Source organism: Triturus cristatus, chromosome 1_1, assembly GCF_964204655.1.
Source record: "Triturus cristatus chromosome 1_1, aTriCri1.1, whole genome shotgun sequence".
NCBI classification, from domain to species: Eukaryota; Metazoa; Chordata; class Amphibia; order Caudata; family Salamandridae; genus Triturus; species Triturus cristatus.
Genome location: NC_140579.1, coordinates 170,332,158 through 170,357,915, shown reverse-complemented (window position 1 = coordinate 170,357,915; position 25,758 = coordinate 170,332,158). Strand labels below are relative to the sequence as shown.

Genomic DNA, 25,758 nt, shown 5'->3' with positions numbered 1-25,758 from the left:
AAACAGAGAAGAAGACAGCAAGAAAAGGGTAAGAGCAAAGATGCTATGAAGAAGATACGAACGATAGGAGTGAGTGGAAGGAGATGGTTACAGAAGGACAACAAAAAAGAACTAAGAGCTAAGGCAACTACTCCTTGCCTCTCTACCTGGAACCCGGCATGCGAATACACAGTCTGCCCACACTGTGGATTTCTGCCTCTCCCTGATCCCCCAATCAAAACCTCACAGCGGAATATGTTCCTCCTTAACTGCAGGTCGCTCCCCAAGCACACTACAGAGATATCCATGCTTCTAGAAGAACTTAAACCAGATATCTTATTTTTAACCGAGACCTGGCTTCACTCCGATTCAGAACCTGACTTTATTCAGGCTCTACCCCAAGGATATCAAATCTTACGTGAAGACCGCATAGCGGGAAGAGGTGGTGGCCTAGCAGTCATCTATAAAGACTCCTTTGGGTGCCGCAGTTATACTAACCTTATACCTGACTGTGAAAGCCTCTCCTTTTCCATAGACTTTTCACCCACAAGCACGTTCTCGGGGATACTTATATACCGCCCCCCTGGGTCCTTGGGTCAATTCCTCCACTCCCTACCCTACACCTTAGCCAATCTAGCCTGTAACACATCCAACTTTACTCTCCTTGGAGATCTGAACATCCATCTTGATGATGCCACGGACCACACCGCCCTAGAACTGTCTATCAGCCTCTCGGCACTTCAGCTTAAACAGCTAGTGCAAAAACCCACCCATGCCAAAGGGCACCTCCTTGATCCCATCTTCAGTAACTGCACAGAGCTCTCAGTAGGAACCCCTCTTCCTCTGCCCTGGACAGATAATTTCCTCATTCCCTTCTCCTGGCTAAATCCACTCTCCCACTCTCCCCTCACTACAGTCATCCACACGAAACGCAACTGGCCAAAACTTTCCCAGTCTGATTGGGTAACGAGTCTCGAGACCTCCACACACCCAACACCTCTAATCCCACTCTAGCTAATGAAAATTATAATAAATGGATCTCGAATTCACTTGACTCCGTGCTTCCCTTAAAACGCACGGAGTCCAAACGCAGTACTCGAACCGCCCCCTGGTACTCCCCTGGCTTACGGGAAAAGAAACGCCTCTGTAAAGAACTTGAAAGGAAATGGCGAATGCATTACTCTCCCTTCGTGAAAATAGCTTACAGAGCCGCAATAAGAACTTACAAAATTGAAATTCACACGGCGCAGGCAACCTTTTTCGAAAATAAAATCAATACAGCTGCCTCTAAACCAAAGGAAATATATCAAATCGTGAAAACCCTCCTTAAGCTGCCAGACAAACCCCTTAACCCCCTTAATGTACAAACTCGCTGTAATAACCTGGCTGAGTTCTTTTTCCAAAAGATACAAACCATCTACACCTCCTTCCCCCACATCCAACCCCCCATCCCACCCACCAAGCTGCGTGAGCTGGAACTTTGTACCCCAGTAACACTCAGGAACCTTCCACATCTTGATTCCACCTCGCTAGAAACCATCATGCGTCAGGTGAAATCCGGCTCTCCCAACGACCCAGCACCTCCATGTAATTTGCTGACAGTAACCAACCACATCCTACCTACCATCCTCAACCTGCTTAATGCCTCGTTGTCCACTGGGACTGTCCCGCCCCCCTGGAAGCAGGCCATGGTGAAAGCTCTCCTTAAAAAATCCAACCTGGACCCAGACAACCCAGTGAACTACCGGCCAATCTCCTTACTACCATGGCTAAGCAAGATCCTTGATAAACACGTTAACAACGCTCTGGTTGAATTCGTAGAAAACAATCATCTACTCGACCCCTCCCAGACGGGATTCCGTCCCATGCATGGGACCGAGACCGCCCTCATTGCAGTTACAGAAGAGGCAAGGAAGGTCATGGATCAAGAAGGATCCGCCGTCATCATCCTCCTTGACCTAAGTGCTACCTTTGACACAGTAAACCATATCATTTTACTGCAAAGACTCGCAAGCCTTGGAATCTCCGAGAACGCTTTGGCCTGGCTCAAGTCTTTCCTGTCAGATCGTTCATTTAGGGTCTTCGAGGGCGAAACCATCTCCCCTAGTAAGCCTCTCGGGTGCGGAGTGCCACAGGGCTCTTCCTTGAGCCCTACGCTCTTTAACATATACATGAGCCCCCTAGCTGAGATTGTCCGTCCTTTTGGAATAAAAATAATCACCTATGCAGACGACACTCAGCTAGTGGTGGCCCTAAACCAACTACACACCGCACCCAACCATCTGAGGGACTGTATGGAAGCAGTACACTCATGGATGACATCGTCTTGTCTCAAACTGAATGGAGACAAGACCGAGCTGATGCTCCTAGGTAACCACCCCCAATCCTACCATCGATCATCTATGGCCCACCTGCCTCGGATCCGCCCCCACAACCAAGGATTCAATCAAGAGCTTAGGCATCTGGCTGGACAAATCTCTTAATTCTAATTGCCAAGCAGCCAAACTTTCAGCAACGTGTTTTGGTTTGCTCAGGCTCATTCGGAAGATCCTTCCTCTCTTACCCTTCCAGGCAAGACAAACCATGATCCAAGGTCTCATTTTGTCGCGCCTCGACTTTGGGAATGCCCTTTACCTGGGGGCCCCTCTGGCCACCTTACACAAGCTCCAGGTCATCCAAAATTGTGCAGCCCGAACTCTCCTCCAGATCCCTCGTCGACTCTCCACCAAATCCGGACTGAAGAATCTTCATTGGCTACCAGTAAGGCAAAGAATTGAATTTAAGAGCCTATGCATCATCCACCGAGCCTTTTGGAAAAAAACGTCACTCTCATTAACCAATCACTGGCTATCCCCTACATACCAAACAGACATCTCAGATCAATCTCCTCTTTCCTCATCACTATTTCCAGGATCAAAAGAGTCAGATGTGGGGGCCGCTCATTCTCCTACAACTCGGCAAAACTAGGGAACGCCCTCCCCCTTCATCTCCGATCAGAGCCCAATCTGCTCTCTTTCCGTAAACAGCTAAAAACCCTGCTCTTTAATAAATCTGATTAAGTGTCTCAATTCTCACCCACACGCCTGTCCGTTAGCGCTGGGACGCCTCAGGGTAGCTATCGCGCTCAATAAATCCTCTTTTCATTTCATTTCATTTCAACTAAGTACAAGCACGAGGAAAAGGGTGAAACCTAGGTAGAAGTAACAGAAGAGAAAAAAATGAGGATACATTAAGGGATTGCGAAAGGAAGTCAGGGCAAAAAAAGAAAGAGAAATAAAGAGGCACAAGGAACGTTAAAGATCACAACATCAAGTATGGTGGAGAAAAGAGATAATGGACAGCAGCTAAACAAAACAGGTGATAGTGCAGAGCAAAAGGTATGGGAGTGGAAGGAGTAATAGGGGAGGATGGTTAATGTGATTAGCAAAGCAAAGAGAAGGACAGACGAAACAGAAAGGACAGTGAAACATGGATTGCATAAGACAGAATAAAGGAAAGATGAACAGGCAAAAAAAGGAAGGAAGGAAAGGAGAGGGCAATACCTTCTTTATAGCCTGACACTTGGCTGTCTCAGAAAATCCAATCATCTTCTCAGGTGAGCAGATCTTGATGAATGGAAAGTTGGATTCTTCAGAAATCTTTGCTGCCAGGGCAGTTTTTCCACTGTGTGGAGGGCCTGTGAAACAGGAAGCGGAGCTGGTGATAAAGGCCTTAAGCTATAGAGCATTCAACAGACCAAACATGGATCTGAAAATACAGTATGCTCCTAGATCTGGAAACTGGACAATACCTTCCAGAAGGACGCTGACCAGTGGAGTACGGTCGCTGTTCTTGGTCTGCTGCACCAGCAGCTCCCCATCCTCCATGACACGGGTCACAGGGTCTCCCCATATGATGATGCCGTTCATGATGTAAGAAGCGTAGTCCTCCTGGTTTGTACCGAAGGCCTTTGTGATTAAGGAGACAAGAGAAATATGTCACAGTGACAGCAAAAGCAACCCCAGGGATGTTTCATGAACAGCGGAAGTGAGATTTAGGCCTCAATCGCTAGTTTGAAGCATCAGGGGCGGCCTTAGGCATGTGCAAGCTGTGCACCTGCACAGGGCCACCAAACCCCAGGGGCCACCACGAGGAATCGGATACAATACATATTCGTGGCGGCCCCTGGCAGGGATTTGGCGCATGAACGACTGAGGCGTGCTAAATCTAATGTGATGCACGCTGAATGGTTGTTCTTATACTCTGTTCCTTTCTAACCCAGTCTCGTCTTTGTGTGGGGTCGGCCTTGTTTCGGGCTCTTCTGGTAGGTCTTGTGCTTGTTTAGAACTTTTTTTCCAGGAGAATCGAGCTTGTTTTAATAGTCCAGATCTGGCACCTCCGGAGGCTCGCATGCGCGTGCATGCGCAGTGCTCGCGAGTCCTGCAGCGAAGGGGTTACAGAAGCACCATGCATCACTGGCGGCAGGAGGGGTGGCAGCACCCGTGCCCGGCGTGCAGCGAGCAGCACCGAGACCGGCCGAGGCCATGCACCGGCGCGCCTAGAGACCCTGGGCAAGAAAGGCCGCCTTGCAGAGGATAGCATGCCAGTGTGCAACCTTTGGTGCCAGCTGCGAGGTGAGCAGCCCGAGGGTCAGGGCATGGGGAGGGGGAGTGAGGAGGTCAGCGTGTGCCACTGCAGAGTGAACCCGAGGGAAGGTGAGCCATTGGACGAGGGTGTGGGGAGCCCTGGGGAGGAGGGCAGATCAGGCATAGGAATGTATCCCAGCCCGTGGGGGTGAGGAGCCGGGGGCGTGGGGAAGGTTGGGTGAGGATGTTATTGTAGATGGTTTGTGCTTTGGGTCTGGGTGGAGGTAAGCCATGTGAGGTGGCGAGCTGAAGGTATTCTGGTGGTCATGGGAAGGGAGGGCATGGGTCGGAGAGGTGGTCACCGTGCGCCAGGGGTAGGGAGTGGTACAGATCGGCGCTGTATGTTGAGGGAAATGTGAGTCAGGAGTGCAGGGGCGGTGTTTACTTGTGGCTGAGGGGAGGCATGGTGACTTTTGGAGGTGTAACTTGGGAGGCACGGTCGTATTGGGGGAAGAGGAGAGCAGGGTACGAGGTGTTAGACGTAATGTTAAGGATTCATTAAAATGATTACAATTACTTATCAACAATCATGAAAACAGAGTATGAAGCTGATACTTGTGATCTAATGAGTGGATCTGCCTGCACAACTCTTTTAAAACATCGAGTGTTCGAATGTACTTGGCATTTGGTTATGTCTGTTTATATGGTGTTGAGGCAGACATGAAATGCAAGCACCTATGGATGGACGCCTGGAATAGGATGGCAGTGCCTACCCATGTTAACTCAATCTAATGCCCTTTTGCAGAGACCTTGGTAGGAGACTGGCTTCTTGATCATTTCTTTAATTACATTCCAGTGCTTGTCATGTGACTAGCAGAGAAAACTAGTTTAACTAGTCCTCAGTTTGCAATTGGTGAAGCAGCCTTCTCTGTCCATACTAGGGGCATAGTTACCATTGGTTCAGCAAGTACAGTGGTACTCAGACCCAAAACCCTCAGGGGCCCATTGAACCCTGATAATTGCTATATTTTACTTCCTGAGCAGCAGCCAAAGGGGCCATTTTCCTTGCTTATGCCACGGCCCATGGGGTCGTTGGTACGCTGTGCTAGTGATTCGTACGTCTGCTTGAAAGTTGTCTCCTGACTGGATGTTCCTTGCACATTAATTTTGCTTCAGTGAACCTCTAGTGCCTTTTCATAGCCTTAGGACTCACTGTAATTAATCCTTGTTTAATAGGTGCTCTGTAAAGCGAGCAGAACTGGTTGCTGGAATATGGCACTATACAAGAAACCTTAATTAAATATATTGTATTTTGTCTTTTGACAATGTGGTAAAGTGGATGAGTCTTTGGTTACCTGTAGGCTGTCTTCAGGATCAGTTAGTGACGTACTGAGACAGGTCTCTGTGTGCCATGATTTCAAGGTAGCTTACTCTCTTCCTGCTAAGGTCACTTCCCAAATAGATCATGAACTATTCTCCAGGCTCTACTGTTCTCAGTGGACTGAGAAAACATACCTTGTATGCCAAGTCACATGATCTACCCTATAGTTTTATAACACTCTTCAAATAAACCTTCCATATGTGGCTAGTCCTCATAATGTGTCATACATGTAGTGGGAAGGGTAATTACTATCAATCAGTCAGGGTTTGTAAAGCTCAGCTGCTTCACACATAAGGGTCTCGAGGCGGTGTGGGATTCATGCTGCTGGATCATGCTGCTTGTTGGTTGAACAGCGAGGTCTTGTGGTCCTTCCTGAACTGCTGGAGCGATGGTGAGGCTCTGAGGTGCAGGGGGAGGGTTTTCAGGTCTTCACTGCCAGGTGGGGGAAGTAGCAGCCTCCACTGTTTTATCAGCGGCTGCATTGGGTGGCTGCTAGGGAGATGGTTCTGGAACATTTTTTCCTGGTAGGTTGGTGGAAATTCACTCGTTCATTAAGGTATGCTGGTCCTTCATTGTGTAGTCCAGGGAAGACATGGCTTGGCAGTTCGGGCAGGACTGTTCCCATGAGGCACAGGGTCAAGGCTGATTTGCATATGACCATGTCTGAACTGGGGTGGTGTGGTGAGCAAAAAAACGATGGATTTAGGCCCAGATCTCTGTACTGGGGTGAATGTATGACATTGTTCTGCATTCTGTCCATCAACTGTTGTTTTTGCAAGAAAATAAAAATGACACATCAAAATCTTTCAGCAGCCGCCACTGCTGATTGTCTTCTTTTTTTCCCTACCCACTGCTAGCCTCGCCCGCTGCATTGCAAGCAAAATGAAGAGAATTCGAGTACACAAATCTGGTTATTCGAAACGAAAGAGAAAGGTGGCTCAGCAGGCTTTCGTAGTGTCACAGGAAGGAGCAATCGTGAACTTTATCACCCAAGGGAAACCTAAAGATGGAGAATCCTCTGGCCAGAGTACTGCTGATGCACTAGGTAAAACAGGCGCTGACGACCATAAAGAACAAAAAAATGATGATAGACATGAGCAGAATGATACTCATAAGCAGACCAATGAAAATGAACAAGGTGACTCTGAAATTGATACAAACATGCAGCAATTACCAACTCAGGATGAGGATTATTACAAAAGACCCTCAGACAGAGAAACTGAAACATCATTCATCGGTCCATCAACATCTGGCATTCTGAAGGAGGTTCAGAGTTTACAGACGGATGATGCTGGTATTGAAGAGGAAGCCAAAGAGCAAGACCATGTTACAGACCCGTGTTCTGAATATGATTTCTGTGATTGGAGGGATCCTACTTTGTGGCCGAACTCTCTTACGGGCGCGCAACATGTTTTTCTTGTTGAAAGGGGTCCCTCCAGAGACCCAGATTCTAAAACAAAGTATCCAAGTGATGAGCACTCAAAAAGTCAACGTCATTTTTCTGTTACCATGTTACTGGTCATCTAACGCCTTTTCTGGACGTTTTATTAAAACACCTTCCTGAGCTCCGCCCCGGCCGGACCCCCTCTTCCGGGGCCCCCTACCTGCGCTCCCTGCACAGGGCCACCATGAGCCTAGAGCCGCCCCTGGAAGCATCATAAAAACTCTACTTCCTCTTGGGCTATTGTAGCATGTGACCGCAGTTTAGAGTGCCCTTTCACACACTTGTTTGAAAACTTTACTCAAAGGATAGATACAGGTTGTATATGTTATGAATTTACTCACAGGTTTAATATCGTTCTCCAGTGATGTTAGGAAGTCACCTCTTGTGACCTGCAGACTTTGTGCCCTCTCTGTGTCCACTTCCACTTTGGCGCTAGCCTGAAAGAAATAAGTAACAGAGTTCAATTTCAAGTTGTGGAGAAAACACATCAATACAATGCTCGGAAGTGGACTCAAGTGTCCTATTGCAGATCACGCCAAGCCTCACTGACCAATAATTCTACACATTGCAGGCCCCAATTTTTTAACAGTAAATTTGTAGTAGAATTATAGACAGGCATTTGAAATGTCCATTCGGGTGGATGCTTTATAAGTCTACATGATATCAATGAGCCTAAAATGGTGCCACTGTGCTATAAAGCAAGACAACCACAATATCCTTTTTATAATCCAAGATTTCGGGCTTAACACTGGGAGACAAGCATGCAAATCTGTGAAAGATAAAATATAGGGGAAATAATTTTACTTGAATATAAATTGATGAGCAATATGAACTAACTGGAAAGTACTGTACTAGTGGGTCTTCCTACCCCGGTGATGATAGGACTGTAGTAGCTGGAAAAAAGCTGCTTATAACAAGATGCACCAAAGGGTCATCTTGTCATGATTATTCTGTCAACTGACCTATGTGGCTGTTAAGGTTGTTACCCAGTAATATGCTCCCCCTACTTCCCTCCTAAAGGGGACTGGGATGCCCCCTGTCCAACAACAGTATGGTGCACACTTGCCTGTAAGTACAATGGCACGAAGCACTGCGCGGGTCGGTACTTATAATTAGCTGTCAAAGACAATTAGGAAAAACTGCAATCTAACAAAGGTATGAGCCAAGTTGTCGAAGACCCCACATAAACCCTATGAGATGAGGAATGACCATGTGTGCTCAGGGCAAGTTATCCAGGATGTTAATTTGAGATGCCCTAATCCTTAAAAACATTTTTAGCTGGTCAAACACCACCATGTAGGATCTAGGAAATATTGCCATAATAAGGAACTGGTCATAATCTGATAAAGAGATGATTCTTAGCAATGGAGCTGACACAGAATTCAGGAGTAATGACATCCATACTGAACTACAACATTGCTGACCATTCAGAAACAAACTTTAGAAGTTACATATTAGAATACACATGATGCCATTAAAATGTATTAAAGGTTTTCAAATGTGGTCAAAAGGTCAATATAATACTTCATTTTGCAGCTACGCATGTTCGTTTCAAGAAAAATGTTTTTCCACATTAAACATGTGAAATGTAAGCATTTTAGCTTAATATTTTCAATATTTGTTTTTTGAGTGCTTCAACTTTATGTATTAGGAATACTGACGATAACTAAAAAAACTAAATATTCCACTAAGAGGAACTGAATCAAGCTGTAGAGCTCCAAAACTGGGATAATACCCTTTCTGCTCTTTGAAACTAGAACAAATATTTAATAAAGAAAAGCTGCTCCATTCTCATTTTCTATGCACTTGAAATCACCCAAGGCTATAATTAATATCTACCAGTGGCTCTAGATATGAGTCTGGTATCTTGAAGGATAAGATGAGAGAATGGAAGCAGGCGAAGAATTTAACATTCTTTAATGTTGTACCAGGACTAAATGGTCTTGAGAAGCGGAGTCAATTGGTGATAAAATTAAGTATGTCTTTCTTCTATTGGGAATATATGCTCCAGAATGCCCTGGCAAGTAAAATAACATCCCCAATGGTAAATCATCCTGAAGTTGCAGAACCTTGGTTTTTGATAGCTGCAGAAGCAGCTGGCCTAGGTTTGGTCTGAACAGGGGCGGCCTTAGGCATGTGCAAGCTGTGCACCTGCACAGGGCCACCAAACCCCAGGGGCCACCACGAGGAATCGGATACAATACATATTCGTGGCGGCCCCTGGCAGGGATTTGGCGCATGAACGACTGAGGCGTGCTAAATCTAATGTGATGCACGCTGAATGGTTGTTCTTATACTCTGTTCCTTTCTAACCCAGTCTCGTCTTTGTGTGGGGTCGGCCTTGTTTCGGGCTCTTCTGGTAGGTCTTGTGCTTGTTTAGAACTTTTTTTCCAGGAGAATCGAGCTTGTTTTAATAGTCCAGATCTGGCACCTCCGGAGGCTCGCATGCGCGTGCATGCGCAGTGCTCGCGAGTCCTGCAGCGAAGGGGTTACAGAAGCACCATGCATCACTGGCGGCAGGAGGGGTGGCAGCACCCGTGCCCGGCGTGCAGCGAGCAGCACCGAGACCGGCCGAGGCCATGCACCGGCGCGCCTAGAGACCCTGGGCAAGAAAGGCCGCCTTGCAGAGGATAGCATGCCAGTGTGCAACCTTTGGTGCCAGCTGCGAGGTGAGCAGCCCGAGGGTCAGGGCATGGGGAGGGGGAGTGAGGAGGTCAGCGTGTGCCACTGCAGAGTGAACCCGAGGGAAGGTGAGCCATTGGACGAGGGTGTGGGGAGCCCTGGGGAGGAGGGCAGATCAGGCATAGGAATGTATCCCAGCCCGTGGGGGTGAGGAGCCGGGGGCGTGGGGAAGGTTGGGTGAGGATGTTATTGTAGATGGTTTGTGCTTTGGGTCTGGGTGGAGGTAAGCCATGTGAGGTGGCGAGCTGAAGGTATTCTGGTGGTCATGGGAAGGGAGGGCATGGGTCGGAGAGGTGGTCACCGTGCGCCAGGGGTAGGGAGTGGTACAGATCGGCGCTGTATGTTGAGGGAAATGTGAGTCAGGAGTGCAGGGGCGGTGTTTACTTGTGGCTGAGGGGAGGCATGGTGACTTTTGGAGGTGTAACTTGGGAGGCACGGTCGTATTGGGGGAAGAGGAGAGCAGGGTACGAGGTGTTAGACGTAATGTTAAGGATTCATTAAAATGATTACAATTACTTATCAACAATCATGAAAACAGAGTATGAAGCTGATACTTGTGATCTAATGAGTGAATCTGCCTGCACAACTCTTTTAAAACATCGAGTGTTCGAATGTACTTGGCATTTGGTTATGTCTGTTTATATGGTGTTGAGGCAGACATGAAATGCAAGCACCTATGGATGGACGCCTGGAATAGGATGGCAGTGCCTACCCATGTTAACTCAATCTAATGCCCTTTTGCAGAGACCTTGGTAGGAGACTGGCTTCTTGATCATTTCTTTAATTACATTCCAGTGCTTGTCATGTGACTAGCAGAGAAAACTAGTTTAACTAGTCCTCAGTTTGCAATTGGTGAAGCAGCCTTCTCTGTCCATACTAGGGGCATAGTTACCATTGGTTCAGCAAGTACAGTGGTACTCAGACCCAAAACCCTCAGGGGCCCATTGAACCCTGATAATTGCTATATTTTACTTCCTGAGCAGCAGCCAAAGGGGCCATTTTCCTTGCTTATGCCACGGCCCATGGGGTCGTTGGTACGCTGTGCTAGTGATTCGTACGTCTGCTTGAAAGTTGTCTCCTGACTGGATGTTCCTTGCACATTAATTTTGCTTCAGTGAACCTCTAGTGCCTTTTCATAGCCTTAGGACTCACTGTAATTAATCCTTGTTTAATAGGTGCTCTGTAAAGCGAGCAGAACTGGTTGCTGGAATATGGCACTATACAAGAAACCTTAATTAAATATATTGTATTTTGTCTTTTGACAATGTGGTAAAGTGGATGAGTCTTTGGTTACCTGTAGGCTGTCTTCAGGATCAGTTAGTGACGTACTGAGACAGGTTTCTGTGTGCCATGATTTCAAGGTAGCTTACTCTCTTCCTCCTAAGGTCACTTCCCAAATAGATCATGAACTATTCTCCAGGCTCTACTGTTCTCAGTGGACTGAGAAAACATACCTTGTATGCCAAGTCACATGATCTACCCTATAGTTTTATAACACTCTTCAAATAAACCTTCCATATGTGGCTAGTCCTCATAATGTGTCATACATGTAGTGGGAAGGGTAATTACTATCAATCAGTCAGGGTTTGTAAAGCTCAGCTGCTTCACACATAAGGGTCTCGAGGCGGTGTGGGATTCATGCTGCTGGATCATGCTGCTTGTTGGTTGAACAGCGAGGTCTTGTGGTCCTTCCTGAACTGCTGGAGCGATGGTGAGGCTCTGAGGTGCAGGGGGAGGGTTTTCAGGTCTTCACTGCCAGGTGGGGGAAGTAGCAGCCTCCACTGTTTTATCAGCGGCTGCATTGGGTGGCTGCTAGGGAGATGGTTCTGGAACATTTTTTCCTGGTAGGTTGGTGGAAATTCACTCGTTCATTAAGGTATGCTGGTCCTTCATTGTGTAGTCCAGGGAAGACATGGCTTGGCAGTTCGGGCAGGACTGTTCCCATGAGGCACAGGGTCAAGGCTGATTTGCATATGACCATGTCTGAACTGGGGTGGTGTGGTGAGCAAAAAAACGATGGATTTAGGCCCAGATCTCTGTACTGGGGTGAATGTATGACATCGTTCTGCATTCTGTCCATCAACTGTTGTTTTTGCAAGAAAATAAAAATGACACATCAAAATCTTTCAGCAGCCGCCACTGCTGATTGTCTTCTTTTTTTCCCTACCCACTGCTAGCCTCGCCCGCTGCATTGCAAGCAAAATGAAGAGAATTCGAGTACACAAATCTGGTTATTCGAAACGAAAGAGAAAGGTGGCTCAGCAGGCTTTCGTAGTGTCACAGGAAGGAGCAATCGTGAACTTTATCACCCAAGGGAAACCTAAAGATGGAGAATCCTCTGGCCAGAGTACTGCTGATGCACTAGGTAAAACAGGCGCTGACGACCATAAAGAACAAAAAAATGATGATAGACATGAGCAGAATGATACTCATAAGCAGACCAATGAAAATGAACAAGGTGACTCTGAAATTGATACAAACATGCAGCAATTACCAACTCAGGATGAGGATTATTACAAAAGACCCTCAGACAGAGAAACTGAAACATCATTCATCGGTCCATCAACATCTGGCATTCTGAAGGAGGTTCAGAGTTTACAGACGGATGATGCTGGTATTGAAGAGGAAGCCAAAGAGCAAGACCATGTTACAGACCCGTGTTCTGAATATGATTTCTGTGATTGGAGGGATCCTACTTTGTGGCCGAACTCTCTTACGGGCGCGCAACATGTTTTTCTTGTTGAAAGGGGTCCCTCCAGAGACCCAGATTCTAAAACAAAGTATCCAAGTGATGAGCACTCAAAAAGTCAACGTCATTTTTCTGTTACCATGTTACTGGTCATCTAACGCCTTTTCTGGACGTTTTATTAAAACACCTTCCTGAGCTCCGCCCCGGCCGGACCCCCTCTTCCGGGGCCCCCTACCTGCGCTCCCTGCACAGGGCCACCATGAGCCTAGAGCCGCCCCTGCTCTCTGCCAAGTACACACATCAGAGACGCAGCACACACCCACACACTGCCAATCACACACTCAGGCGCAGCACACACCAGGGACAGACACCCACACACTCTCTGCCAAGTATACCCAAGGACAGGGACAGTCTTTCTCTCTCTGTCTCTCGCACACACATCAGAAGCGTAGCACACACTCTGCCAAGTACACACAGAGGCGTAGCACACACCGGGACAGCATTGGTAGTAAGTGTACACAGGTGCTAGCCTACAGCATAATTCCATATATTTAAGCCGTTGTCGGGGTCGAATACCACATTTACAAGTCACAAAGGCGCCCTATAACCACCCCACTTCCAGCAAAGGCTGAATGAGGCCTTTGAGGGCCGGGAAAAGGTGTGGTTCATTGCGGAGCACCCGCACCTTACCCCGGCCCTCACAGCCTCGGCAAAAGAGGCGAGCGAGTTACAGCTGTGGGTGGTGCACACTGTCTCTTCAAATATAGGGGACCACAGAGCACGGGTGACAGACAACACACAACCCTTCATCGCAGAGCAAGCGTGGGGTAGCAGAATACACAACAACCGTGCACAGATGGCAAACTGAACCGCAGAGCCAGACTACACACAACAGTGTGCAGAGGGCACAGTTCACTGCAGAGCCCGCCTACACACAACCGTGCGCATGAGGCACACCAACACAGAGCCAGACTACACACAACCGTGCGCAGAGGGCACACCAACATAGAGCCAGACTACACACAACCGTGCGCAGAGGGCACCCTTCACCTCAGAGCACGGGTGGGAGGACACTACAAACAACCCTTCACCGCAAAGCACGGGTGCAGTACAGAGGCGGATTGGCACTCGGGCATTGGCCGAAGGGCCAGTGTCTCAGTGCCCTCTGTGGGCCGTTTTTTTCCTCCCCTTTCCCAGTCCACAGAGTGCTGGGAAAGGGGAGTAAAAAACTGGCCCACAGAGGGCACTGAGACAGAAGACAGAGAAAGGAAAGCAGCTTCACTGGGCATCCCTAAAGCGATTATCAACTGTGGCCTCTCCTTCACCCCCTGCCCTACAAAGCAATCACGCTGAGGGTGGGCTGGGGAGGGGTGACTGTGTGCTAGAATCGGCCTCCCTGGGGACCTGGTGTTGCTTAGACCTTTGAGCCATTTTCACCCGCCCCCCCTGGGGCCCAGGCAGCCCAGAAACAGTGTTTGTCTTAACACCTCGCCCACAACACTTCACATTCAGGGCATTGTGGGTGAGGAAGAATGGGTCTCGCTGTGGGGGCCAGGTGAGGTTGGGAACTCCCCATCTTCACCTCAGCCTCCCCCTGACTACCATGGATGACCCAGCAGCTGTGTTTTGTGTGCCCCTGCCAGGACATTGCCCTGAGGCTGTGGAGGGCTGCAGAGATGGCTCTCTGACAGCGCCAACATCATAGCCCCCCTCAAGAAAAACAACAACACCCACGCCAAGAAATCTAGATGGTTCACTACCGAACTTTGAGAGTCCAGACGCACTTGCCGCTGCCTCGAAAAGGCCTGGAGGAACACCAAATCCACAGAAGCCCACAACAATTTCAGAGCCACCACCAACGCCCACCACCAACTCATCAGAAAAACGAGGAAAAAAGCGATTGAAGACAGAATCTCCACTCATGCACACAACAGCAAAGAACTCTTCAACATCATCAAGGAGTTCGCCCAACCCACTAGCGAGTCCACTGACATCCCTCCCTCACAAGACCTCTCCGACAAACTCAACACCTTTTTCCACCACAAAATCAAGAGCATCTACGACAACTTCGACGAAGACAACCAACACACTGAACCCTCAACAACCACCCCCGACACCCTGAAGCCAGCGATCGACAACTGGACAGCCCTCACCACCGAAGACACACTGAAGATGATGAAGTCAATCCAATCCAGGGCCCCCACGGACCCCTGCCCCCACCACATTTTCAACAGAGCCGCCAACACCATCGCACCCATGCTTTGCCACACCATCAACCGCTCCCTGGCAACCGCCTCGTTCCCTGATGACTGGAAACATGCTGAGATCAACCCCCTCCTGAAGAAACCCTTGGCGGACCCCACCGACCTCAAAAACTACAGACCCATCTCCCTGCTCCCGTTCCCAGCGAAAGTCATCGAGAAAGCCATCAACAGCCAACTCACCACATTCATCGAAGAGCAAAACATCCTCGACTCCTCTCAATCCGGTTTCAGAAAAAACCACAGTACGTAAACCGCCCTCCTCGCTGCAACAGACGACATCCGTACCTTACTGGACAAAGGAGAAACAGCAGCCCTCATCCTCATCGACCTCTCAGCGGCGTTCGACAGTCTCTCACCGCACCCTAATACACAGACTCCACAACGCAGGGATCCAAGACAAAGCTCTCAACTGGATCCGCTCCTTCCTCTCCGGCAGAACGCAGATGGTCAGACTTTCCTCTCAGACCCTACACCTACCACCTGCGGAGTCCCCCATCAGTCCACCCTCAGTCCTACGCTCTTCAACATCTACATTCTCCGCTCGCCCCCATCGTCAGAACCTACGGACTCAACATTGTGTCATACGCAGACTACACCAAACTCATCCTCTCCCTGTCCAACAAACCCAACACCGCCAGACACATCTTTCGAGAAGGCATGGAAGCAGTCGCCAAATGGATGAAAAACAGCTGCCTACAACTAAACACCAACAAAACGGATGTACTCATTATGGGCCCAAACCCAGACGCCTGGAATGACACCTGGTGGCACCCCGCCCTCGGAAGCCCGCCTACCCCCACGGACCATGCACGCAACCTGGGATTCATCCTGGACTCAGAGCTCAAAATGGACCGCCATATCAACTCGTCTCATCCTCCTGCTTCCTCACCCTCCGCCTCCTACGTAAGACCTTCAAATGGATCCCCCTCGAACACAGAAAGACCATCACTCATGCCCTGGTCACCAGCAGGCTCGACTACGGCAATGCACTCTATGCTGGAATAAACAAAAACCTCACCCGCAAGCTACAGAACATCCAAAACGCTGCCGCAAGACTGGTCCTCAACCTGCCAAGACACTGCCACATCTCCCAGCACCTGCGAACACTCCACTGGCTCCCCATCGAAGCTAGAGTCACCTTCAAGATGCTAACCCACGCTCACAAGGCCCTCCACGACACCGGACCAGCATACCTGAACAGCTGACTCAAATTCCACGCACCCCAAAGGACCCTACGATCAGCCCAGCTCTCCTACGCAGTGGTCCCCCGCACCAGAAAGACCAGATCGGGAGGCCGCTCATTCTCCTTCCTTGCGGCCAGAGCCTGGAACGACCTTCCGCTCCACCTCAGACAGATAACATCGCTCCCCATCTTCGCAAAAAACGACAAAACCTGGCTCTTCGACAGACCCCCTCCTTGATGGACTGGAACCTGCGAACCCCCCCACAGCTCCAGCGCCTTGAAACCCTTACGGGTGAGTAGTCGCGCTTAACAAACACCTGATTTGATATGATTAATTTACTAATAGCAGGGGCCTCACTGCTGTTCATGTGTTCCTGCACTGGAGGGCTGGGGAGGGCTGAGTAGGTTAGTAATAGCAGGGGCCTCACTGCTTTTCAAGTGCTCCTGTGCTTGAATAATTTTGTAACGGAAAGGGACCGTGCTGTTTTTTTAGTTGCTACTCTTGTAGGCCATTGTCACCTTGGCCCTATGTCCTTCGCAAGAACAGTATCCTCCCACTTTCATTCCTTGTGTGTGCATATTCCTTGTGTGTGCATAGGCATATGTGGCCTGACGCCTGAGTTGCAGAGATGGTGAATCAGGTTTGAGTCCCAGCGTCTGCTCAACACCCTGTGATTCTGGGCAGATCACTTCATCGCCCAGGACCTTAAATAAAAAAATCGGATCTTGTGTACTGTAATTGGTGCTCATGAATAGAACTCAAATAGCCTTTGTCTTGGGCTGAATTCACACTATATAAAACTGTCAAAGGGAAAAACAACTATAAAAAATAACCATTTGTTCACGCTTTATGATTTTGCAAAGGGAACATGATAATTAAAGAGGACACTTTATAAAAACATGTACGTATTTTTTAACACAGCTTTCCCGATGCAAATTTTTAATTTTAATTTAATTCCCCTTAGTGCCTCCCTGTCTGGTTTTCTTATGTTGTGGAGGCTGCAAGTCATTTTGTACCTCTGCCCCGCAAATGTGGGCCACGCCCCGCGAATGTGTGCCACGCCCCGCAAATGTGGGCCACGCCCCACGAATGTGGGACACTTTTTTCGTCAGTGCCCGGGCCAAATTGTGATCCTAATCCTACCCTGGTGCAGTGGCAGACTACACAAAACCCTTCACCACAAAGCACGGGTGGAGTGGCAGACTACACACAACCCTTCACCACAAACCACGGGTGGTTGGGGCAGACTACACACAACCATGCGTTTAGGGCACACTGTCTTTAGTATTGTACGAGACCACAGAGAGCCTACATGGCTGGAAATGAGGGAACCATACAAGGCTGCAAAACGCAAGATGCACACATACAGTCAGATGTGTTCAAGATGGCTCGGAGGGAAGCACAGGCACAGGCACAGACAAATGTCCCTGGTATGTAAGACCAGCCCTGGCAGTTGGTAAACCGACACGTTGGTGTGTTTGGATGTAAGCGCACACAGCACATAGCAGCCAGAAATGTCGGTGTTCTCGGAGGTAAGCACAGGACAGTACATGGTACCCACAAATGTCAGTGTGCTCAGTTGTAAGCACAGGACAGGCCTGCCACGTGGTACACGCAAATGTCGGTGTGCTTAGTTGTAAGCACAGGCCAGGCCCCGCCACGTGGTACACACAAATGTCGGTGTGCTCAGATATAAGCACAGGACAGCACATGGCACACACAACTGTCGATGTGCTCGGATGTAAGCACATGGCGCGCGCACACACACACACACGCGTGTGCTCGGATGCAAGCACAAGGCGCGCGCGCACACACACACACACACACACACGTGTGCCCTGATGCAAGCACATGGCGCTCGCACACACACCCCGGTGTGCTCGGATGCAAGCACATGGCGGGCACACCTCGGTGTGCTCATATGCAAGCACCGGGCAGGCCATGACCTTGGGCAGCAGAGCCCGGTGTGAGCTGGTAAAAGGTGAGGGTCAGGTCTGACCAGTGCTCCCGGGCACTGCATGAACTGTTGGCTGAACGGAAGCTGCAGTCCATGCTGAAACCGTGCTGGGTGTTGCTTCGCAGGATGTCTACATTCCTAGTTCATCAAATAAGCTTATGCCACCGTTTCCCCCACAAAGCCCCCCATGTGTTTGATTGCTTCTGGTAACCCAACACCGAGTCTTCTTACTCGCAGCAGCACTCGCCCTCTGACACCTTCTCCCCATATCAGCCCTCAAAAACCAGTACAAGTATTCTAACCCTCCCTGCTGGGAGGGCAAACAAGCATTGGCATGCATGTTTGGCATAGGGTGACCGACCGTCCGTAAATTTCACAGACCGTCCGTAATTTGGACCTCACGTCCGTTGTGCGTTGGGATCCCTTTTACGGACGCCTTTTGTCCGTAATTTTGGCCATCACAGGCAGCAGCACTGCTCCACTGTGAGAAGCCTTAGCCCCTTGATGCTGCCGCCTCGCACTCCTCCTCGAGCACAAGAGCAGCCCCACCCGCCCATTGTCATTCTGTATGCCGGGTAATTGCCACATACAGAATGTCAATGGGGCAGTCTGGGGTGTTAAAGAATGTGGTGGCCTCCTCCAGCCTCAGTGTACAGCAGGGCATTCTGTTAGATAGAAGGTAAAACGCCCATGATGCATGTTAGAAAACAGTTTATATAAAGAAGCCTGTGAAACAAGTCATTCATTCATTTGATCTTTATTTCGACATTTTTTCAGTCATAAAAGATTACAGTTAAAACAGTTAAAACATATATAAAACCACAGGAGATAAATAAACATTTCATAAAATCAGATTATCAAGCAGGGTATGCAATCATGATATACAATCACCCCTGGATGCCGCTGTAATGAGAGAACATCTCTTGGACCACATAGCTAGCAGGAACTTTGAGAGTGCGAAAACTATGTGCGGTGAAGTGTCAGTTTTAAGGACTCTCATTGCAACAAGACATTTATCAAAGCCCATGTTCTTGCACAAGGGTACCAACCAGTACTTTCTGGCTTTACTGTAAGCAGGGCAAAAAAAGAGCACGTGTAGTTCATCTTCCTTAGTCGCACCGCATCCAGGGCAAGAATTGCTCGTTGGTATAGACCACTTACTTGTGAATGCCCTTAGTGGTAGTGTTGCGAATCGCCATTGGCTATACAACTTCCTAGCTCCAACTGGGTAAATAAATTTCAAGAAACTCCTCACAAACATATGAATGTTTAAGTGTTAAAAAGGTCATTGTCAGAGGCCAGCTTTGGAGTCATGCAGCCATATATTTTGTTTGTAGTTCATAAAGGACTTCGCAAGCATTTTGCATGAAACCCCCCTGCATGCCTATTCTGGCTCATACCAAAGGTCCGATAGTCCCATTTTCCCCAGTTCCTTTTTCACAAATGCAAGCCAGGGGATTTTCGCTGCACTACCATGGTTCAGCACGTCCTTTAATTCAAGCCTATAATTGGACAGTTCTGGAGTTATCCATAGCCTGCGCCAAAACCTAAGAGGTTTCAGAGCTAGCTCATCCTGGATAAAACTCAGTCCTAAGTCCAATCTCAGCGGAATGAGGGGTGTGCTTTGGGGGAGTGCAAGTAGCTGCCTCATAAACTTGTTCTCCACGTTAGGAATTTCGGGCCTACAGGTGTATCCCCAGAGTTCCCCACCATAAAGAGCCGATGCCCTCGCCTTCACTTTGTAAATCTCCAGTGCGGGGCTCACTGGCTTGATTGTAGATGTATTAGACATTTTGAGGATACCGCCCACTAATTGGGAGAGTTTAAGTTGTGATTTCGCCTGTTGGGGGCCCCAGGAAAGCTTTTCATTGATCGTTACCCCTAAATATTGGAAAGTCTGTACCCTCTCCAGTCTAACCGAACCCAGGATCGGTGTTGGGCGGGTCGATGCCGGGGGGCTGAAAATCATAAATTTGGTCTTATCAGCATTGATTTCCAGTCCGCGGCATCGGCAAAAGTCTATAAAACCGTCGAGCACTCGTTGGATCCCCGTGGGAGACTTGGAAAGCAGGAGGGTGTCATCAGCAAACATTATCGCCGGCACCTTCCTGCCTGCCAATCTGGGTGCATCGTTATTGGGAACAGCGTCCAGATGCGATATAACGCCATTCACATAGAGGCAGAACAGGGTTGGTGCCAGAACGCACCCCTGCCTGACCCCCCTGCAAACTGGAAACCGGGACGACAGCACCCCCTCCCTCCCACATCTGACCGGTGCGTAGTTTTGTGCATGCAATCTAATCAGCACCGTCAGTATTGCGTTGGGAACTCCCATTTCCAAGAGCACCGCCCACAGTTTGGACCTGGGTACTAGATCGAACGCGGACCGGAGGTCCACAAAGACCATGTAGAGGCTGCCACCCTCTAGTGTTACAGTCTTCCAGAATAACATTATAAGACGGAATATCTGGTCCATGGTCGATGTGTTCCTCCTAAATCCGGCCTGATAAGGACTGAGGATATCATACTCCTCAATCCACTCCTGTAAGCGGTCCAGGATTAGACGTAAGAAGATTTTTTGGGGAACGTCAATGAGGCTAATGGGCATGTGGTTGGTTGGAAGCAGAGGAGAGCCCTTCTTGAAGATTGGGACAATCTCTGCTCCCAACCAAGTACCCGGTACCTCTATACCTCGCAGAATTGCGTTGAAAAGGGCTCATAGGTAGGGGGCCCAGATCGCCGGTTGATCCCTAAATAAATCACCAGGGAGTCTATCTAGGCCGGGAGCCTTACCCGTGGCCAACTTCCCTATGGCAATGTAGACCTCCTCCACTGTACACTCATGATCATTTAGTGCCCCCAGTCTAGGTGTAAGTGCCAGTGGACTTTCTAGACCTGTAACTGCCGCATATAAGGTCTTAAAATGGAGCTCCCAGACCCCGCCTCAATATTGGGTTCTATTGCAGATCTAGGCTCTCCTGACCCCGTGCTAATTATTGCCCAGAATCTGCGTGCATCTCTCGTTTCCAATGCGGAGGAAAGGTTGGACCATTTCTCCAAATCCCACTCCTCCCTAGCGAGGTTCATTGTTTCTTTATATTGTGATCTTAGGGTGCGAATTTTTAGTTTGTCTCTCCCATCTTTAAGGGCCACAATAAGCTCTGATTTTGCCTTCCTGCATGAGGCATTATACCATGAGGATACAGGCACCCTGCGCCTCCTATTAGAGCCAGGGGGGTTAAAAAATTCCGCTAAACAAGCTACTAGGTCCTGATGCACGCACTGCATGTTATCATTAAAGTCAAGTGCCAGAGGCTGGGAGATTAGGGAGCCCACCTTCGTAAAATAGGGTAAAATTGCGCTATATCATTTAGGCAGAGCATCTCGTGATACCACCAGTTTCTCCCACTTGACTCTACATCTATTATTCGTTATGGTCAGCCCTTCGACCACGTCCGGGCCAAATTCCTTTTCATTCTCTATAGGCCGTGGGCACTCTATCCTCAGGCTTAGTGCATTATGGTCGCTGTCCACCCTAGGCATTACCTCGAAGTCAACAACCTTCGACCATAAGCATGTCTCCACCATAATGTAATCTAGTCTTGATTCGTGTCCCCTCTTATTGAAGGTACACTTTGACGGGGTATCAGATGGCGTCTGACCGTTACAGGCCCTAATAGAGTTGTTCAAAGTTAGGGTCGTGAGCTGGATGGCCAGTGGGGACCAGGACTTCGGATATGGGGACTGGCAGTATTCGTCCTCGCCCCTCATTTAAGCCATGACAGTTTAGGTCCCCTGCGACCAAGTAATGTATATCCCTAATAAGGGAACCAAGGAAGGATGACAACTCTTCAATTGTTTTGGACTCCTTTGCCACACTTGCCAGCCATGAGTAGACATTCACGATGGCAAGTTTGTAGGGGGTTGGCCAGGACAAGAGAACGCACTGAATGTCATCAGAGTAAGTCGGGATGATCTCACCCGAGCAGCCCAGATGTAGCCCAACCCAGATTGTAAGGCCCCCTGATGGGCGTCCCTTTCCTCCCCACCGTGCGGCGATATTAAATGCCGCAAAGCCCACTCTGTGTTGGTCCTCCCTGGCCCAGGTTTCTTGGAATACACATATATCACTATTGTCCACAAAAATGCCCCACTCCGGACAAGCTAATTTATTTGGTAAGCCTGCCACATTCCATGACAATATAGACATGCATGCATTTTGTGTTCCCCACACTAGGACATATACTGTCGGGCAAAATATCGTCTCTCCCTAGGGGATTATCGTAACTGGTGGTAGCTAAGGATGATACTGGTAGGTGATCATCGACTTCCCTGCCCAAAACAGGCATTACACCACTCCTAATGCTACCTATTAGGGGGTTCTGAGCTCCTGGCGGCTCACATGCCTGATCTCTCTCCACCACAGCCGAGCCATCCCCGGCAGCCTCATCATGAGTCAGGATCTCATCCTGCATATCCTGCCCAGTGAAACAAGTTAAAAGGAACAGGTTATCGTTCTTTCACTGTCTCATCATTTTAGAACTGAAGTATTTTCAATATTATATTCAACAAAGCCATGGTTACTGCTTTTTTATTTTAAGCAAATAACAACAATTGACAAAGCAAATAGTCCTGGCTTGTTGTTGGTGTAATGATACTTGTTGTATTATATATCTGGATGCAATGACAGAAACAACATAATACCAGTCGCGCAGAACACTATGCTAAGCACAGATTTTAAGCCTAAGTGTTTTAAACTACACCCTTAATAACATCGAACACTCCCTTTGAAGATTCCCCCCAGTTTTTTTACGCCACTTAAAGCCCTGGAAACAACACCATGTCACAGTCACCTCAAATCCTGGCACTGTGCATCATGCATGACTTCTAGTTTTCAGATTGCCTATGTGCAGGGGCATAGTGAACCCTCCCCCACCCCACCCCTTGCTTTAGGAAGTACAGCAAGGTGAAGTTATGGGCCTCTTCTGTCTGCAACTCTTCAGACAAAGGCTCAGCTCATAATGTGAAAAGGTGGGTGAGTAAATAAGTGAAGGAATGTGTGAATGGAGGGATTAGTGAAAGGATGAATGGCTGAATGAAAGGGTGAATGGATAGATAATGAAAGGATGGATGGATGAGTGAATGAATGGAATTATGGATGAGAGAAAAGGTAAATAGATGGATGTATGGGTGGATGGGTAGATGGATGGGTAAAAGGGTGGATGGGTGTGTGAAAGGATGGATGGATGGATGAGTATAAGGATATATGATGGGCGAGTGAATGGGTGGATGGATGAGTGAAAGGATGGATGGATTGATGAATTGGTAAGTAAAAGGGTGAATGGATGGATGGAAATGTGAAAGGGTGGATGTAAGAACTGATGTGTGAGTGAAAGGGTGTAGATGGACAAAAGGATGGATAGATGAGTGAAGAAGTGAAAGGGTGGATGGATGAGAGAACGGATGGATGAGTAATACGGTCAATGGATGGATTCATGAATGAGTGAGTAGATGGGTGGGTGGAAGGATGGATGGATGGATAAGTGAAAGGAGGATGGAGAGAGAAAGGGAGGATGAATGACTAAAAGGGTGAATGGGTGGAAGAATAAGTGACTGGGTGGATGGATGAGTGAGTGAAACGATGGCTGGATGGGTGAAAGGGTAAATGGCTGGATAGATGAGTGAATAGATGGATGGGTAGAAGAGTGGATGGATGACTGTACGGATGGGTGGGTGGATGAATAATGGATAGATGAGTGAAAGGGTGGATGGAGGGATTCATGGTGGATAGTTTTGCAAATGGTTGAATATGTATGTATATAGATGGGCACATAGATAGAAGGACAGAATGAATGGTGAAAGACTGAATGATAGATAAAAGAATGATTACACCTTGTAGCACCCATTATCTTAAGTAATATTTCCTATACATTGACTTTCACGTTTATATGAGTCATTGTCTCTACATAATGTGTGTGTGATGTAACGCACTCCGACACCCTACCCTACATACTTGGGATGAGTAACACTATAAAATAAATTAAATACACCTGAGGGACGGTCTATGTGAAGATGAGGGGCACCATTAGAGAGTGGTAGCAAGGCCGGACTGGTCAACCGGGCATCAGGTGTTTCCCTGGGAGGCTGGAAAGGAGGGTGAGCAGTTTTGTTACTGGGGGCTGGCACTGCAAAGGTCCTTGTATAGCCAGTAGTTTTCAATCAACAATAAAAGCGGCCTCACTTATATTCAGGTGTGGTTCACCATCATCTGGTGACTAATGTACCTGCTGGAGCGAGATGCGAGTTTTGAATCGTCTAAGGTAGCAAGCTGCGGCCATACTGAAAAAACGTGAAGTGCACGATTGTCTCAACCTAATATAAACTTATTTTGACTTGTACTTAAGTGGTTGTCTATTTATTTACTTATATATTATTGCGCAACCTCCTCTGACGCGTCTGTAAAACTTACCTTTTGTCCCAAAGTTTTGTCATGAATTTTGACCTTTTGTCCTGAATTTTTGTCCTGAATTTTGACCCTTTGTCCTGAATTTTTACACTCGCCGTCCTGAATTTGCACCCATGCCAGTTGGTCACCCTAGACTTTGACATGGTGCGGTTGGTCAAGTTGGACGGCCGCTTGGCGCGTGGTATTTCCTGTAAGGTGCACGCTCACCGCTGCCCACCCACCCTCCTCTTTCTTATAGGATGTTGGGACCGAGGGGGGAAGCAGATTGATTGGGGCAGTATTTACTTGGCTGCTCCTTTGTTGCAGACCGACCCTGGTGCCGCCAGCGGGATGTGTGTGGTTTGAAACTCGCTGCGGTTTGAGGTCAGGCAATGTGCTGATGCGGGACAGCGCAGTCTAGAGCAGCCTCTACTCACGACACTGCTTTCCCTGGCGGCGGGTGGGGGGTGCATAAGAGCACAGCGCGGGCAGCCCTGACGTGCCCGTGCCCCAACCGGGCTCGAAGCCCATTAGCACCGGGGCTCCAAGGGGTTCGCAGGGGCAGCACAAGCTTAGTCAGAGAGCATGGGGTGAGCATTTATTATTAATACTTTTGACCCGCCCGGTGTAATGGTGTTTAACATATTTAAATTTCCACCTTGTATGGTATCATCATATGGTAAAGAGGTCAAAAAGACCATAAAATGGCAGTTTCTGAATTGCTCCTTTTGATCTGACTGGAGGGAGGCCTGACTGTTGCGAGGGAGCCATGGGTACCGGCTGGGCGGTCGCATGGGTGCCTCGCCCCCCACCCGGTCTGCCTGTGAGTTCCGGCCCGTGTCTCAGCCATGATCTGCTCTAGCGGGAGTAAGGATCACGGCCCATCCAGAGTGCTTTTAATTTTCTTTTGCAACCACAACCATTGTCAAAGCCAACAGGCCCAACGTTGTAGGTATGATGTTACTTGTTATATCATATATCTGGATTCAAGGAAGGAAACACACTGCTGCCTCGGCGGAAAAGCACCCAGTGTGCCGGGATCCCCCTGTCCTCCCCGTGACACCCTGCGCCTCTGAGCTTCGTGCCTGCCCGGAGTAAACAAGCCTCTTTTACAGAACCACATGTAGAAGACTAATTAGAAACAGATGGCCACTGATATGCAAGAGCA

At 48.5% G+C, this 25,758-nt stretch overlaps 1 protein-coding gene across 6 annotated transcripts in view; it reads right to left on the bottom strand.

The window, feature by feature from the left end:
• LOC146869905 (vesicle-fusing ATPase-like) overlaps nt 1-25,758 on the bottom strand; it is a 1,998,451-nt gene that overhangs the window by 493,219 nt on the left and 1,479,474 nt on the right. For 5 of the 6 annotated variants that reach the window (XM_085624087.1, XM_085624086.1, XM_085624090.1 and 2 more), the window contains 3 exons: nt 7,711-7,806; nt 3,770-3,926; nt 3,522-3,655 (listed from right to left, as the gene is read on the bottom strand). In XM_085624087.1, coding sequence (XP_085480213.1) covers nt 3,522-3,655; nt 3,770-3,926; nt 7,711-7,806 — 387 coding nt within the window. The remainder of the gene's footprint in view (nt 1-3,521; nt 3,656-3,769; nt 3,927-7,710; nt 7,807-25,758) is intronic. The other variant, XM_085624092.1, reaches the window with a different exon arrangement.